Source organism: Hetaerina americana, unplaced genomic scaffold, assembly GCF_022747635.1.
Source record: "Hetaerina americana unplaced genomic scaffold, ioHetAmer1.1.p SCAF_5, whole genome shotgun sequence".
In the NCBI taxonomy this organism is placed as follows: domain Eukaryota; kingdom Metazoa; phylum Arthropoda; class Insecta; order Odonata; family Calopterygidae; genus Hetaerina; species Hetaerina americana.
The window spans coordinates 29,339,878-29,357,205 of NW_027287095.1; the positions used below are offsets into that span (position 1 = coordinate 29,339,878).

Genomic DNA, 17,328 nt, shown 5'->3' on the forward strand with positions numbered 1-17,328 from the left:
GAGCAAAAAAACATCGGGCCTGTCCGGGATTTGAACCCGGGACCTCTCGCACCCGAAGCGAGAATCATACCCCTAGACCAACAGGCCTTGACCATCAACCAGCTGTTATTAAGAAATATATTTTTTGCTTCCATGCTTATTTTTTTATAAAGACATGATATTTCTTTTCATGTTATTCCCTAGGTCTATTTTCATGACAAAAAGGATATGCCTTTTTAATTCCCTCTTTGCTACACCATTATTAGAAGTCGGTCTGTTATAAAACAATTGCATAACAGGTAATCCGTGCTTTGTTTTGAACGATAATGGCTAACGTTATCTTTGAAAGAAGATTAACGGTTGAGATATAACCTTGGGCTGCACTAATGATTAAAACTGGTAGTGATTTTTTATCACGCTTCCTTATTTTGTGCGGTTACTTCGTGTTCTTTCTGTCGTGTTATACTCGGCTATATTTGCACACGAGTTTATCACTTAGTTGCGCTAATAAATTTGTCAAAATTTAGCCTTGAGGTTCTCCGCATTGAACGTAGAACCCTGTCCTCAGCATAAAATTTAGACGCCATTCGTTAGCGATTGGATACATTTGGAAATGTCGGCGTCGAAAGTAGTAGAATTAGATAGTGTTGAGAGTATTCTTCAGGCACACTTGCCTGAAAATGAATTATTGGCTGTTGAAAGAATCCTTTATGGAAAACCATTGCTGTTAGTATCTATAATACGATGAACCTGTTAAGTTCAACATTTTTCACTCTGTTAAACCTTGGTAATTGTCCTTGTTCTAGGTCTTTAGAATTACCAGAAAAGGCTCTTAGTCTAGCCGGAGAAAATAACTTTGATATAGCGGGATATAAGTTTACAGCGCTCCAGGAAGAATTAAGATCCCCAAGGTTATCACTGAAGCTTAATTCCTACGATTAGCTATTATAGTATAAGCCTACTTATTATTTTACTCTTTCAGAATAGTCAGAGTTGCTGCCGTTCAAAATAAAATTGTTTTACCGACCTCTGATCCCATTGAAAAGCAGAGAGATGCAATACATAATAAAATCAAGTTAATCGTAGAGGTTGCTGCACAATGTGGAGTGAATATCCTCTGCCTTCAAGAGGCCTGGAGTTAGTATAGTATTTTTTATCTGCTTTATAAATTCTGTCATGTTCTCCATCCTGCATCATTTTCTTAGAATCGTTAGTTTAATTGAACATACCACTTTACATGAAATACCCAATTTCTTTTGCACAGCCATGCCATTTGCATTTTGCACTAGAGAAAAACATCCATGGTGTCAGTTTGCTGAATCAGCTGAACGTGGTCCAACTACACAGTTTATAAAACAGGTCAGTAGGCACTAACAGACCACAGCAGGGGAAGCTACCTTAAAATTGAGCAAATTTGGGGTGTTTTAATTTTACTCTGTTGTTTTTGACCCGGTTTAGTCCGTCATAGAGTACTGAAACAGGTCCCCCCCCCCCCCCAAATTTCGAGCTACAATTCGGCCACTTCCAGCTGGGACATATAGTGTTAAGAAATCATCAATTAGAAAATTAAAATCGATGAAAAAACCTTCTACAGCCAGCTGGATCTATTAAAAATGCATCTAGATCAAGGAGAACATTGTCATGCCCGTGTAAATACAGTATAAGGCTATACTTTAGGATGGATTCTGGTGGGCTCGTTTTATATTTTTCCAGTTTCTTGCTCATTTAATAAGTTCCACTGAATGTAGCAGGATCACTGTGGTATTTTTTTTCATCCTGAAGATTATGCTTCCAGCATTATTTTCCAGGGACCTAGTTATATCTAGCTGAAGCTGCTAAATATTGCTGCTGGAATTTCAATATTCATGCAGGCAATGTACAATACTATGCACAATCTTCCTAAGTGTTACGTTTACAGCTAACAAATTTTCCTAAGACCCAAGAGGATCATCAAGGGAGAACAAATATGCTTCAATTTGCACTTGCTCCCTGGCCCTATGATATCATGCCATCAAGAACGTATAGTTCACATTCTGCTTAAGACTATTTTTCCAAAGCCTCTCCAAAAATAGTGCGGTAAAATGAAATAGTTTTTGGCTGATTTGTATCAAATTCATGCATTTTCGTGGGCTTCATTATAGATTTTCCAATTTACAGATTGTAACGGTAGTTTACTGAGTAGGGTAGGTGTCCCATTACCCAAGGTATTACACATATCGGTATTTATAAGCCGTCTCACACAATTATTCCATTAGTACTAATACCCTAAACACTACTTATATTACATACTGCAATAGATAATTTTTCAAATATATGTAGGCACTTCCTACCTCCCTTAATAACATCCAAGATTTTAAATATTTTCTTCCCCATACTGTACTTGCCCCATATTTTCCCATCCATTACATTATATATTCAAACCTGTTTATTGTTCTTTAATAAAACATTCGAGAAAACTTTACTTACCTTCTTATATACTGGAACAATATGAATGTTTTGGAAAATGAGTGTATTAGGGGATAACCCCTTAACCCAGTAAGTAAGGGGAAAATGTTAGCCCCTGGTCATCTTTATTTTTGTGCCCATTCTCACATGTTAGCCGCCCATTATAGGCATATTAAAATTCAGAAATGAATGTATAATACTTATTATCTGCACTTTACCTGTATGTTTAAAAATCTTTGGTCACCCTTCCCTTACATTTTCTACATGATTTGTCAATGTTCCCAACACACTTCCATCAAAGGGTTTTTCACCCGGGATAAAGGGAAATTAGTCATAAATAAGGGGAATTATGGAGAATGAGTATGAACTTCGAATCAATTGGTGTACAGCACAATTTTGCTTTGTCAAGAAGGGCACAATAAAAGGTTCAACATGCATACTTATGGCACATGATGATGGCACACCCATCAAAAGCATCCACCTTTCAGGTAACATTGCTGAACAATCAGTAGCCCATTCCCAAGGTATGTTAATGTTGCTCTGTCCAGTCATCTTATTTCCCGAAGACTGAATTGCTCCAACTGGATCGGCAGTCACCTAATCTCTAGCCACTGTTTTAAAGGTTGTTTTCTCCAGAGCACTAGGGATTGAAGATTTCTTTAATATTTATGAGAAGGCACAATAAACCTTTGATTATTATTAAAAATAATCGAGATAGAAACTTACAATTTATTTGTTATCTTAAGACTACATAGTCACCTTTCAGAGTTATACGGTTCTTTCAGTGTTTCTTGACCTTTCAAAGGCCATTATGTAGAAGTCAGCAGATTGAGTCAAAAACCATCGTTCTACCTCTCGAATGACATCATTTCTGTTGTCAACTCTCCTACCCCGCAGTGATTTTTTGAATTCTGGGAATTAGAAAAAGTTGCTTGAGACAAAATCAGAAGGATAGGGCAGATGTGGCAAAATTTCAAAGCCACATTGCTTTGATTCCTAAATGACACCTCAAGATGAGTATGTAGGTGCATTGTAGTCGAGAATACGGATGCCTTTGGTGATCTTACCGTGCTGTTTCTTTTTTACATTATCATGCAATTTGTTCAATAGTGGGCACCAATGATGGTCTGACCCTTCTCCAGTTAGTCTGTCAAGATGACAAAATGAGAGCCTCAAAACACAGACAGCATGAACTTTCCTTAACACTTCTGGAACGTAGCCTTCTTGGGGGGAGGTAAATCACTGTGCTTCCACTCCTTGCTAATCTCTTTGGTCTCTGGATCATATGAATTGATCAAAATTCATCCATTGTTATCAGGCGACTGAAAAAATCCTATTTATCTTGCTCCTAAAGATTCAACATCTCCCTTGATAGGTTGTGCTGTGTTTGCTTCTCCTCCTCTTGTCCTCCACTTTCTTCCCTATGGCAGCATCATCCATGAGCGATGGTCTTCCACTTTTTGGATAGTCTGTGAGAGATATGTGGCCAGTTTTAAAATTTCTTTTCTACCTAGCGAATGTGTCATATGATGGGCTATCATTTCTGTAAACTGCCATCATTTCATCGTGGATTTGCGGGGCACTGTAACCTTTCAAATGGAGGAACTTAATCACCCTGCAAGTCTCTATTTTCTCAATGCTGCAAGTTACTTCAATCTTTGGCTTCCTGAAACAAAACTAATCTACATTAATGGCTGTAATCACAACATTGAGTAATAAAGAGCAATTTATGTGCAGAGTAAATGTTTTCAATTGTTCCAGGCTCAACTTTGTGGAAGTTCATGTTCATTAAATGAAGAACTCAATGTATATTTCCACTGTTATTTATTTACGTACCACTAGTTTCAATGCTTTGGCATCATCATTAGGTACATATTAATCAAGTTGCAGTCCATTCACGAGGGGGAGGGGGGGTGAGAGAGGGGGAAGGAGGGAGGGAAAAATGGGGTTGCAATCGGCATACATGGGAAGGGGGAGAGGGGTGATAAGTGTCAGAAAAGGTGATTGGTGGGTTCACTGTGTGGGGGGGGGGGTTGTTGGGTCCTTCTGTGAAGGAAAGGGGTTCTTCCAGGATTGGGGCGAGGTATTCAAACAATAAATCGTTAACCAAATGACCCATTTTTTAATTCTTCCTGATTTCCAGCTCTTCTCACCTGCCCATCCTCATTCCTTTTTCAATATGGTGTATGAGTTCTGGGTTGGAATCTCTCCCTTGATTTTCTTCCCACAGATGCTTGGCAAAGTGAGATTCCTTGGGGTCACAATTTCTAAAACAGCGTTTATGTTCCTCCGCCTGTGTTTTTAGTGCTATATACATTGGCCAAACGGGGAGATCATTAAAAGCACAGGCGAAGGAACATGAACGCTGTTTGTTGTCTCAGGCGTAACTTTGTGGAATTTGCATAACATATTGAAATGTAATGAAATAATTGACTTTGTAATTCCACACACTTTATTTAAAAACACGACCCAGGTTTCGACGTTGAACATCATCATCACCTGATGATGACGTTCAACGTCAAAACCTGGGTCGTGTTTTTAAATAAAGTGTGTGGAATTACAAAGTCAATTATTTCATTACATTTCAATGAACGCTGTTTTAGAAATTAACAAAAGTAATTTCGGAAAAATTTAAGGAACGGTTTTTTGCATTTTTATTAGGAATTTTGAGGATGGAGGTTGGCCATAAGACTTGATCCATATGCATTCCAATGCTGAAGTAGATCACTCCACCAGTTTTTTTAAGGAATTTAGGGCCATAAATTTACTCTTGAGTTTAGATGAGATGGGGACAACTTATTTAAGTCATCAAATGTGGCTGGAGAAGTGGACCAACTGCCACTATGTTTAGCAATCAGCATACATTTTGAAATTGGAGGAGAATACATAATGATTTAGCTGTGAAGACAATATTAAATAGAAAGAAGTGCAAAAAGCAGAATTAATTTTTTACTTTGTAAGTACTGAGAAGGCATACAGCAGATTGCAGTAAAATAGGTAATAAAGGAATGAGTTAGGAATGGCCTCATTCTCATGTCTTTTTATGTACCTCATTCTCAGACCACATAAGGTGCAAAATCTGGAAGGCCAGTATTAGGAATAAGAGCAAGGCAAGGTTATGTGTCATGAGTGACTTGTAACTTAGATACCATGAAAATGGTGGAAGAGGAGAGGGAATGGATGATAGGTAAGAATGACAGCAGATTGGGATCTGATTAAGACAGGGATGCAGATAATTAAATTTAATAAGTCAGCCAAGAGATGTTGCCCTTTTTTGAGTAAGTGATTGTTTAAGAATTACACGATTAGGATTAATCCTGAGGAAATTAATGAAACTTCTCAATAAATTGAAACACTTCGTTAAATATCATATTGAAAATGATGGGCATGGGTTTAAATTAGAATTGGTGAAACAGTATCATTTATTTTACTTTATATTTTATATAAAGATGGGGATTATGACAATCAAAATTAGAAAAATGATTTCACTACCAAAATAGACACAGAGAGGGAGAAATTGATCGATGATCCTATGGGTAAAGTGTTTAAGTTAATATAATTGAGAACTTATTTGCAGTATTGTGCTTCATGATTCAGAATCCCAATCTTTGAGAAAAAAGGGTAAGTCTAGATTGGAGACCCTCAAGACTGGAAGAAGAGTAAGCTGTAGAGTAAGGGATAAGAACAAAGAAGTCCTAGATATGGCAGGAAAAGGGAGAAAGCTGTTGGTAGGAATTCAAAAGCAGCAAAAGTGAATAGTGGAGACGTAGTCGATAGGTAAAGGCTCTGATATAAGGTTGAGTGATGAGTTAGTAGGGATGACTGAGGATACATTTTAGACAGTGCAAAAGGAGGTAGAAAATATGAGGAGCTGAAGAAGGAAATGTGCAAAGCAAAAGATAAATGAAAAATTGGCAATTTTCCACAAAATAAAATTTAATACAACCAGTTTCAATGTAACCACATCATCATCAAGTGAGTAACATTGAAACCAGTCGTTTAAATTTTATTTCATAGAAAATTGCCAATTTTTAATTAATCATGATATTCAACCATATCACACCTGAAACTTCCCTTTTTAAAAGCAAAAGATGTTTTGGTGTGTAAAGCTGTGGTACAAGTCCATTATTTTAATTTTTTTCAGGGTCCATCCAAAATCTACCTCTAATCAGCGGACTACCTACAATAATAAATCCTATTTTTGTTTCTTTCAAGCTGTGCAAAAATTTCAATATGGTCATAATATCCCCAATATTGGAACGAGATGAAACTCATGGGGATATTTTATGGAACACTGCAGTTTTAATAAATAACAGAGGAAACTATATGGGTAAAACAAGAAAAAACCATATTCCAAGAGTGGGTGACTTCAATGAATCTACCTACTATTATGAGGGCAATACTGGACATCGGGTTTTTCAAGTAAGTAGAATTTCATACAAATATCTCTTTTCAATGGAAATTCTGAAAACAATCTTTGATTGTGTTTAATTTGATTTTAATCAGACAGACTTTGGCAAGGTTGCTGTGAACATTTGTTATGGTAGACATCATCCTCAGAATTGGTTGATGTATGGAGTAAATGGAGCAGAGATAGTGTTTAATCCTTCTGCCACAGTTGGGGGTCTAAGGTAAGTCATAACTTGGTTATCCAAGTGGCTCATTTTAACAATTATCCATACATTTTGAATAAATTGAATTGCTATATCTTATAGTAATTAATGCGATGAAGATTTTGGTTCCTTTTATGCAAGGTATTCAGTTTGTTTCAAGAGTATTTAAGAATATCATTCGTGTATGTGTTCACTTATAATATCTTAACTAGCATAACTAAAGGACTCTGTGAACCTACAGTGTTTTCTATTGGGGAGTTCGTGGTTTGACAGTCTGTTTTGGAACCATAATTTTAAGTAGGTATTCAAATTACGAGGACTGTAACAAAAGTAACTTACATTTCGGCGTAGCATGGCAGTGTGTAGGGCTAGAGCCACCATCTTGGTGTATAAACGTCCCTACACTCAGTACGTATCCTGGTGTGGAGACTTTGGCCTTTCTACTTTGCTCTCTGCGAACCGTTCAAATGTGCGCTGCACAAGAAAATCCAGTGAGTTGTGTAGTGCGATCTGTGACTAGGTTTTTACTAGCAAGAAACCACAAGCTACTTGAAATTCATGTGCAACTTTGTGAACTGTATGGAGACGGAATAATGAGTGAAGGTGGAGTGAGCTAGTGGTGTATTCAGTTTAATAATGGCTGCAACAATGTTCATGATTAGGACCACAGAGGTTGGCCTAGTCTTGTGACAGATGAACTGACGGATGGCCAGTTCTTGGACATCATGGATAATATTTCGTTCACTCTTTAACTAACAACATACACTGATGCATAGCACTGTCACCCACTTAGTCGGTGTGCAACACAAATATCCTGATGAATATCAGAGCAGCTTTGAAGTTTATTGGCAGTAAAAACCTTATCCCTAAACGGATTTTACGTTTTGTGAGATTTAAAACTGTATTGTTCATTTTGACTCGCTACTGTCAACAAACTACAAGCCTTCCAAACACTGCAGCTCAAGGCATACTGCCTGATTGTGTGTGTCAATACCGCAAACATTTGACTCCCCCCACAGCTGTGCTTGCTCCTTGCAAACGTAAGTTACTTTCTGGACAGCCCCTGTAATTATTATATATATGTGAATTGAATCTTTCTGTTAATTTTTTAGTGAGCCCTTGTGGGGAATTGAAGCAAGAAATGCTGCTATTGCAAACAGCTATTTTACAGTAGCAATCAATCGTGTTGGAACTGAAAATTTCCCCAATGAGTTCACTTCTGGGGATGGGAAAGCAGCCCATAAAAGTTTTGGTCACTTTTATGGATCGAGCTATATTGCTGCACCAGATGGAAGCAGGACAAAAGTAAATCTTTTTCTATTGTTTTGTGGGTAAGATGTAATTCGTTGTTATTCATTCTTTTTTTTTAATTTTACTAGGGCTTGTCCAGGATCAAAGATGGTATCATAATAGCTGAAATGGACCTAAACTTATGCAGACAAGTGAAAGATCACTGGGGTTTTCAGGTGAGGGGCTTATCTTTGTCTATGATTAACCTATATTCATTCTGAATATAATAATGACCTGCTTAGTTGAAGTTTTAGCGTAACTTAAATCTGGTTTATGAAAAATTTCTATCACTGTTTTAATATACAAACAATGAAGTAGCTAGAATTAAAAAATGTTACTCCCACTTTTGAGATAAGATAATTTTAAATGGTCTTAGGCTTAACTTTGTATAAATTAATGATGACTGAACAAAATTTGCATTTTTTCACTATAATTTAAAACTATTCTTTCTCCTCGCTTTATCCTCCCTCCTCACAGACCAATCTATTACCTCTTCCATTTTTTCAACCCAACCTTCACACTCCCCAGCCTCTCCTCTAAACCATGTTTCATATTTCTTCCCACACCTTCCTGCCCCAAACTTCCCCCTTTGTAACTCACCTCCCCCTCAAAGCAATAGTGTATATATTTTGTAGCCATGATATGAAATTTTATATTTAATGCAATGAAACTGGTAGTATCAAAATAAATTTTTAATGAAAATATACAAATATCCATACTAAAAAGAAAGACTCGTACTTTTCCACAGATTTTATTATACCGTACAATGCGTTTCACCGACTTGCGGCATCATCAGGTACAAATTTGTAAACCAGACAGAGCAAGAATATATACCCTCAGGACAGAGTGGGGGCGGGGAGGGTTGGAAGGATTTGAGGGGGGTGGGGGCTCGCAGGTGCGTTGATGGATTGTTTTGACCATTTCCAGGCTAGTTTTTCTGAGAGGAGTGGGGAGGGGTATGGGAACAATTGCTCATTACCAAGTGTCGTGTTGGGGTTTACCAAGTGCCTTCTAATCTCTAATTGCTCGAGAGCATCCATTTTTAATCCTTTTGGGAGTGTGTAATATCTCTGGGACAAAGTCACTGCTGTGGTCGAATTCTAGTAAATGCTTGGCGAAGAGAGAGTTGTTATTCTGATTTTTGTGACACCTAGCGTGTTCCTTGACTCGTAACTTGATATTCCTGCCGGTCTGACCGACATAAACGCTGTTGCAATCCTCGCATTTCAGTTTATAAATGCCTGATTTGAGAAGGCTATCCTGGGTGTCTTTTCCATTGGCTAGAAGTTTGGAGAGGGTTATGGGTGGGTAGAAAGCTGCTTTGAGTGAGGTGGGTAGGCAGTTGGAAATCCTATATGAAAGATCTCCCAGAAATGGGATCGAGCACCACTTAAAATCTTTAGATACTGCGGGCTGTGATATGAAAATGCTTTTTATGGCCATTGCTTTTGTTTTTTCCGTAGTAATGTGTCAACTAGTTTGGGGTTGAAACCATTGTTGGTAGCTATATTAGTGATATTCACGAGTTCAATATTGAAGTTTTTGGGGGAAAGGGGGATGTGTAGGAGGCGGTGGATCATGGAGTGGAGGGCTGCGTGTTTGTGAGAAAAGTGGTGTGCGGAATCATTAGAAATTATGTGGTCTGTATATGTGGGTTTCCTATAAATTGCAAATTCGTGTCTATTATCCCTAATTGTGATTGTCAAGTCAAGGAAGTTGATGGTGCCGTTGACGTCTTTTTCCATGGAGAAGGAGATATTCTGTTGAAGAGTGTTTAGGAAATTAAGGAAGGAGTCTAACTGTCGGTTGGTTCCGGTCCATAGGCAAAGTATATCGTCAACGTAACAAAACCAATAGCCCACGTTTTTGTTATGCTGATTGTCAGCTTTAAAAAGATGTTCTTCTACAGAATTGAGGAAGACTTTGGCGAGGAAGGGGGACAGTAGGGAACCCATAGCTAACCCATCTGTTTGGCTGTAAAGAGTGTGGTTGAAACTAAAATAATTCTGGTTAACTGCCATTTTGATGAGGGGGACCAATTTGTCTGAGATATTTTGGGCAATGGTGGAATCCTTGAGTAGTTCTTCCACCCTAAGCAAAGTTTCCGATATTGGTACGCAAGTAAGTAAATTGCTAATGTCAAAGGAGACTAGTCTTGCTTTTTCCGGGACATTAATATCTTTCAATTTCCGGGCTAGCTCTATTGAGTTTTTAACTCCATATTTAGGTTTAAAACCTGTGAGATCTCGGAGCAATACGTCTAATTTTCGTGCCAGAAGGTGTGAAGGGGCGGACACAGCTGAGATGACAGGCTGAATAGGTATGGCTTTTTTGTGTAATTTGGGGAGTCCGTACAACCTGGGGGCGGAGGGGTTCATTTGGATTAGTAGGATAAGTTCATTTGGATTCCTTTCTTTTTCGTATGGATATTGAATACTTCCACGAAGTGAAGCCTGAAACAATAGAAAATATACAAAGTTTACTCATTTAGTGATATCATGATTTTCATGTTCTCCCATGGAATATAATAATAGCTAGGATGGGAAATGTAAGTGTTCAACTGTGGATGTTTAGGAAAGTCTTGAAAAGAAAGAAATTAAATGGTTTATTAAAAGATATGGCTTTTTTTACATAGATAACTGACTTGACCTCCTCCTGTCCACTGGGTTGCACTAATAGGCTCACAACACCATGAGTGCTCAGGGTCAGTAATCAAACTTGGCAAACCATAGAGAGTCACCTGCTTTTACTGAAGGAGCTCCTCAAAGTAGGCAGTGGTCCTTTGCGCTGGAACATTGTGAAACATATCATCTGTTCTCAAGTGTCGGAGCAGCTACAGAAGTTAGTTGTCTGCTCTCTACATAAAGGGCACTAAGTAAGGCAGATGACATTGGGAAGCGACTATCAAAATTTCCTGAAAGAAAGTTGTTTTGAAGGTAGATAAAAACTATGGAGTTTTCAAGTATGAAGTGCACATCTGTAGGTTAATAATCCCTCCATCAGATTCCAGATGGTACAGTGGATACAGATGCAACGTGAGAGGACAAATAAAGAGTAAGAATTTGGAATGTCCTGTGGAAGAATAAACACCAAAAAACCTTTGGGGATATATGATAGGACGTGATAGAAGTGAGAAATTCAAGATTGGGAAGTAATATATGTATAGTAAACCAATTTTATGATTAAATTAAACTAGAGAAATCGAGTAAAATGAGCCTATGGACATACCTGCCGCTGATATCAATAGTAGAAATTCAGTCATTATGGTAGGACTAGAAGTAAAATAAAAAGGGCTAATAGAGCAACTAGCACCAAAAATTGGATTTTGGGTGACTGCGGGAACTAAGCAGAAAAAACATAATTGAAAATGAAATGAGAAACAAAACATCAGTTAAAATAATTATAAAGTTATCCAGAATATGATAAAGATAGGAATAACAGCCATTGGTAAATAAGGACCTAGAGGCTACAAAAGAGGAAATACGGCAGAGAAACCTTATGTGATTTAAGATACATGTATGATGTATAAAATGAGAGATAAACAAAAAGTCAAAAGGCAAAACACTGACTCACTAAAAAAACTGTAGAATAGTAGACAGCAAACTCAGAAAAGAAATTTAAATAGCCAAATAAATATGATTTACTGAAGAATTCAAAAAGATACTAAGTTAGGTAGAATAGTTAGTCATGACCTAGTAGGTAACAAGAAGAGAGGAATCACTTGTGACAGAAGGCAGAGATGAGCCTATTATAAATAGATTGAGACAAACAGTGAAAAGTACTAAAGGAAGAGAAGATGTTTGGAAGATTGAAAAAGATATGAAAGAATTACATAAAACAAGAGGAAAACCCTGAATTCTGGAAATAGTGAAAGGAGTGTACTTAGAGGAGGAGAACATGGGAGAGAATATCATAGTTAGGGAAGTATTATATGCTGTTAAGGATTTGAAGGATGGGAAAGCAGCAGGAATAAATGATATGCCAGTTGAGTAGTTAAGATGGTTGCAGGAAGGAGAATTAAAAGAGTAAACATAATTGTGCAATCAAATTTACAGGACTGGGGGAAGACCCAAGTATTTTATAAAAAAACTGAAATAATCCTATTGCCTAAAATGAAAGGGGCAACAAAATGTGGGGAGCCCAGAACAATTATTATTATCATACATTCAGTAATGCTATTGTTCAAAGTAATTAATATCAAAAGACTAGGAGGAATAAGGGAAGAGCTCCTGGAAGAAAAAAATGGGGATAAGCACATGTAAGAGATTAATAAAATTCATTTCTGGTGGATATGACTTTATTCTGAGGAGAAATACAAGGTCTAAGAAAAATATTGTACCACATGAAAGAAGTAGAAGAAAAATATAGATTGAAAATTAATCAAAATAAAGCTAATTTAATGAAGGCTGGAAAGAACAGCATGGAAGAAGCAGAGAAGATCTCTGAGAGAGGAAAATAACTGGAGCAAGTGGAAATATAAAAGCAAGTAGCTAGATAGCAAGTTAACAGAGGAATGGCAGTAACCTTCTAGAAAGAAAAGTAGAATGTTTTCCAGTAAAATAGGATTACGATGAAAAAGAAAACAGCTAAGTAATTTTTCTGTATCTATGTGTAATGTAGTCATTGAGGAGAGAATATCTGTCCCAAGATGTCGTGAACGTTACATAAAGGAAAAGCCAAAAAGAAGAGAATACAGAATCTCAAAGAAAAAATACTAGGAGAGAGGATAGAAGAGGATGAAGGGAGCTGGAGAAGAGGCAACTGTGACCAGCAGGCCACCAATGATAATGATGAGAAAATGTTTCATTCCATACCTTACATATAATCGTGCTAAGAGTCCTCTAAATTTATTTTGAATGAAGTTTTGATTAGATTAACTTGTTTATGTTCAGGCAATCTTTGAACAAGAGAGAATTCAGATAAGACTCTCTAAATCAGTATATTAAAGCTAATGGTAGTAACTTTTTATTTTCTCACGGTACTTATAGTGAGCATTATTAAGTTATTTTCATATCAATGGAGAGCAAAGAGTGAATCGCAAAGATAAAATAATTGTCCACTAGGGTCAAATTTCAGATTAAATATGAATTAAATAACAAAAAAAATGACTAATGAAATTTGAAAACTGCATGTACCTGCTTAAGTCATATTTGAAGGCGTAGACTACAGTGGCATGTGCTCACTGCAGTGTCTGTAATACTGAGAAATCCAAAATTGGGTACCTGCATGTTAAGTGAACCTTAAGCCTCAGGATACCAAAAATGTGTATACTGTAGGCATAGACATAACCAAAGCTCATGGGCCTAAGATTGGGAAAGCAGGCATGGAAAGAGTAGAAAGATGTATTAGGGGAGATAAAAAGCAAGTGACCAGGAGTGGTTCCAACCAGAGACACCCTCACTGGGAGCATGCCTCTCCCACTTCTGACCTTTGTGTTTCCCATTCCCACAGTATTCTCCTGACAGTTGATTTCATAAGAATACACATGAGGTTAAGCAACAGTTTCAAGCTGGCTGCAGAGGATATCTTTTCCAGGAAAGGATCTGCACAAATAAACCACACTTTCACCCATTTTAGTGTCTTGGGATCTCCCTGCCACAACAGAGGTCTCCTGATTAGGTGCATCAAGCTTTGGTTTGTATTCATTAGTATTGACGAAAAGTTATGGTAGTTAAATATCAAAGTATGCCGCTTTGTTACAGTCAAATTTTCTAAAACAAGAATTTATTCAGATGCTGTCAAGTCAGTTAAAATGGAATGTTGAGGTAATGTCACTTTGGGCAGGGCTGAAGAGAGAGAAATAATTGACATGATTATCTCAGGCAACATCCATAGTAAATTACCGAGGGATGTTGGCAATAAATAAAATAGCATAAACTCAATTGCTGGGATGACATAGAGCTGATAATTCTTTTGAATTAAATAAGAGAAGACATTACTACTGCCCAAGCAGGGACAGCATACAGCATAATATTCATATACTAATAATAAATAGTAATGACAGCCTGTGGATAAATATACTTTACTATCTGGCAAGGTTTTTAATCAGATATCTTTTCCAATGATTGCTAGAAAATTTTGAACAAAGATCCTTGCACCTGCGATTCCTAAATTAAGAGTGCCTCACATCAGTATGTGAATATATCACAACGCCTAATGAATTCTTATACCAGTAGATAGGAAGTCAAATTCTTTTGTTTTCTTCAAGTAGCAACACTTAAGTAATTGATCTAGAGTCTTTCGGGCCCAATGTCTATTGTGACCTAGCTCCAATTTACCATGATATATTGACAAGCTCTACAATCCCATTTAAACTTGACGAAGGGGTGAAAAGTAACCTTTGTCAGTGCAATCGTCTTAAGTTGCTATTTTAATCATTATTTTAGCTCAGTATTTTTGAAGATGTCATTAAGATGCAATTTAATGCATCAATGAAACATAACTGCACTTATATGCATTACTGGAAGGAGTGATTCATAAAAGGAAATTCAACATACATGCATCATTTTCGTTCACAGATGTCACAAATTTGCAAATGCTTTTTCTTTTATTTTCAGATGACACAGCGTTTGGATCTCTATGCAAATTCACTTGCCAGAGCTGTTGAGTTGGATTATCAGCCTCAAATAATAAACAACAACCCATAACATGGCCCTTTCATGATTCAGGAATTTCATTGGGAGCCATCTATTAACCCAAGAATGAGAATAGTAATGAAATTATTATTTTGTTATAGAAGAAAGGGAGAATTTAGCATTATGAAACTTTAGAGACTTCTTTTTCTAGCCAAATAAATTAGGAAAATTAATAGTTAACATGAAGTGGGAAATACTTTGTATATTGGTGACAAAAGGATGTTTAGTCATTTTCAGTAATTTTGCTAATAACTCAGGGTTTAGATCTTAAGTCATCTGGGCCTTTTTCCTTCACTGAGTGTTGAATAATTTAATAACTACATATTTGTCATTCCTGATATAAAAGAGAGAATGGGTTATTGCCATAGCATTAAACCTTTGTTATATTTTTTTTAAAGAATCTGTCAACACTATTTGTGTCCATCTGTTGCCGTTGGAACCAGGGTTGATTTGAATGATCCTCCACGTTGATGTCAAATTATTTATACTTTCCTTTATATTCAAATGCTAAACCCCAGGTCTCAGTAATATCTAACTGTATTTATTAGTTCCCTAGTCATTAATTTGCAGGTTGGCAAATTCAATATGTATAAAAAAAATATTAATGCTGCCATTAAGAATAATTCATAGTTACCCAAATAAATCTTACCTCGGGTGGGATCTAGGATAAACCTACCATAATTATGCACCACTAATATGAACAATCTTTCAGAATTGATGCAATAGTGGAAGACTTTACTTATTGGAACTCCATGCTGAGTAGGAAAGTGAATGCTTTGCTGCTCCACATGATATAATTTTATTTGTGACCTGTTTCAATAGTGTGTGTCACCATCTGGATATTTCAAAAAAGTTTTTAAATGGTTATAAATAGCACTGGAGGGTATTGCGGGGAGGAGGAGGGTAAAATGGGGTATTCAGAGAGGGAGAGGGGCAAATTTGTTTTGGAATGCAAGGGCAAGTAATGGGTCATTACTGCATGGGGTAAATTAAGATCAGGGTTGCGCATCTAGGTTAGATATGGAGGAAAAAACATTGAAAAGGGATGGGCAGTAAGAGTACATTTGCTCATTTACTATTGTTTTATATGGTGAGGTTTGATCTCGCAGAATTTTGAGCCGTTTAGTCGCTTGCAAAAATTATAAAATTGCCAGATGATGATACTCCATATTAAAACTGGTCATGAATAAAATTATTAACAGTGCAAAGGCAATGTATTTTCTTTTAAATTGATGTGATTGCTCCATTCAACTCTGAAAGATAATAACATGCCAGACACCATGAAATTATATAGCGTATTAGTCACCAGGTTAACAGTAACAGATAATTTTCATGGATTATAGTATCGGGCGTAACTTCATAGAATTCCATAGTTATAAATAAAGGATTCTGCATTGATTAGGTGTGTTTAGATAAATGATTTGATACACGGTTATGATTCAAGAGTTTTCAGGTTATTTCTACAATGAGTCATTGTGATGATGTATAAAAGTTTTGCTGGCATTCCAGTCTGTATTTTCAGTTATCTTTGGACGTCAAGATCCTGCCAGGAATGCTGTTGAAACTGTCGTTCACCAGGTTTAATCAATGTGGAAAGAATCTAAAAACTATTTGAGTAAAAGGATACATATATTTTCCACATGAGTTTATTATGGAGTGGTCGTCTTGAAAATGATGGGTATATTAGTACCACAGTCAATATATAATTAAATCATGAGGAAAATTACCAAGTATCTTTCATTTATATCTACTTTATAGGTTGCAATCAATTTTAATTTGTATTTTTGTAAAATGGCCACAGTTAGTTTTAAGAAGCCCAAAAGGAAATAATTGATTTGGCACATAGAATAGATTATAAGATTTGCAGAATTATTTGCCAAGGACAGAGGTTGCATTTTTTCTGTAATTGATTTTATGGATTACATAAAAACCTGAGATCCATGTTCAAACTTTGGGGTTGACTTTGGAGAAAATAATATTTTTTATAAATACGAATTTGGGTGATATCATACAAGGATAAAAACTTCCTCTTCTCTGACTGTGCTTCTGAAAAAAAGTGTGAAAGCCAGTAATCAACCCTCGAACATCATATTCATGGAAATTGTAACAATTGGTAAAGATTAAAAAAATATAATTTGTCATGATTCAAAACAGTGATAATAAAATTACATTATTGGTTTCAAAATTTTTCCATCATATGTTAAAAATAGATATCATTTACCTTTCGTCATTGCTGGTACTTTCAGACTTGTATGAAAGTTATAATTTTAAAAAGTTCATTTTGAATGATTAAAAGTTAAGAATTATATATGATATTAATGGATTACTGTGTATTTCATCTTAATTTTAATTAAGTAAAAAATAAA

General features: G+C 36.3%; 1 protein-coding gene and 1 non-coding gene across 4 annotated transcripts; one reads left to right on the forward strand and one right to left on the reverse strand.

The window, feature by feature from the left end:
- Positions 1-15: 15 nt before the first annotated feature.
- TRNAP-CGG (transfer RNA proline (anticodon CGG)) lies at positions 16-87 on the reverse strand. The gene has a single exon. It is a non-coding gene; the product is annotated as a tRNA-Pro (tRNA).
- A 278-nt stretch (positions 88-365) lies between these two features.
- Positions 366-17,277, forward strand: pyd3 (beta-ureidopropionase pyd3). Of its 3 annotated transcripts, XR_011702061.1 has the most exons (10): positions 369-705; positions 786-890; positions 962-1,116; positions 1,244-1,338; positions 6,640-6,846; positions 6,931-7,055; positions 8,150-8,342; positions 8,417-8,503; positions 14,885-15,037; positions 16,472-17,277. XR_011702061.1 is itself a non-coding variant. In XM_071591815.1 (9 exons), the coding sequence occupies exons 1-9, from the start codon at positions 593-595 to the stop codon at positions 8,865-8,867; spliced, it is 1,143 nt and encodes a 380-aa protein (XP_071447916.1). In that variant the 5' UTR covers positions 366-592; the 3' UTR covers positions 8,868-8,955. The 3 variants fall into 3 exon arrangements, 2 of the variants coding, with proteins under 2 accessions (XP_071447916.1, XP_071447915.1); XM_071591815.1 differs by lacking the exons at positions 14,885-15,037; positions 16,472-17,277 and adding an exon at positions 8,805-8,955 and having other exon boundaries at positions 366-705; XM_071591814.1 differs by having other exon boundaries at positions 14,885-17,277.
- The last annotated feature ends 51 nt before the right edge of the window (positions 17,278-17,328 follow it).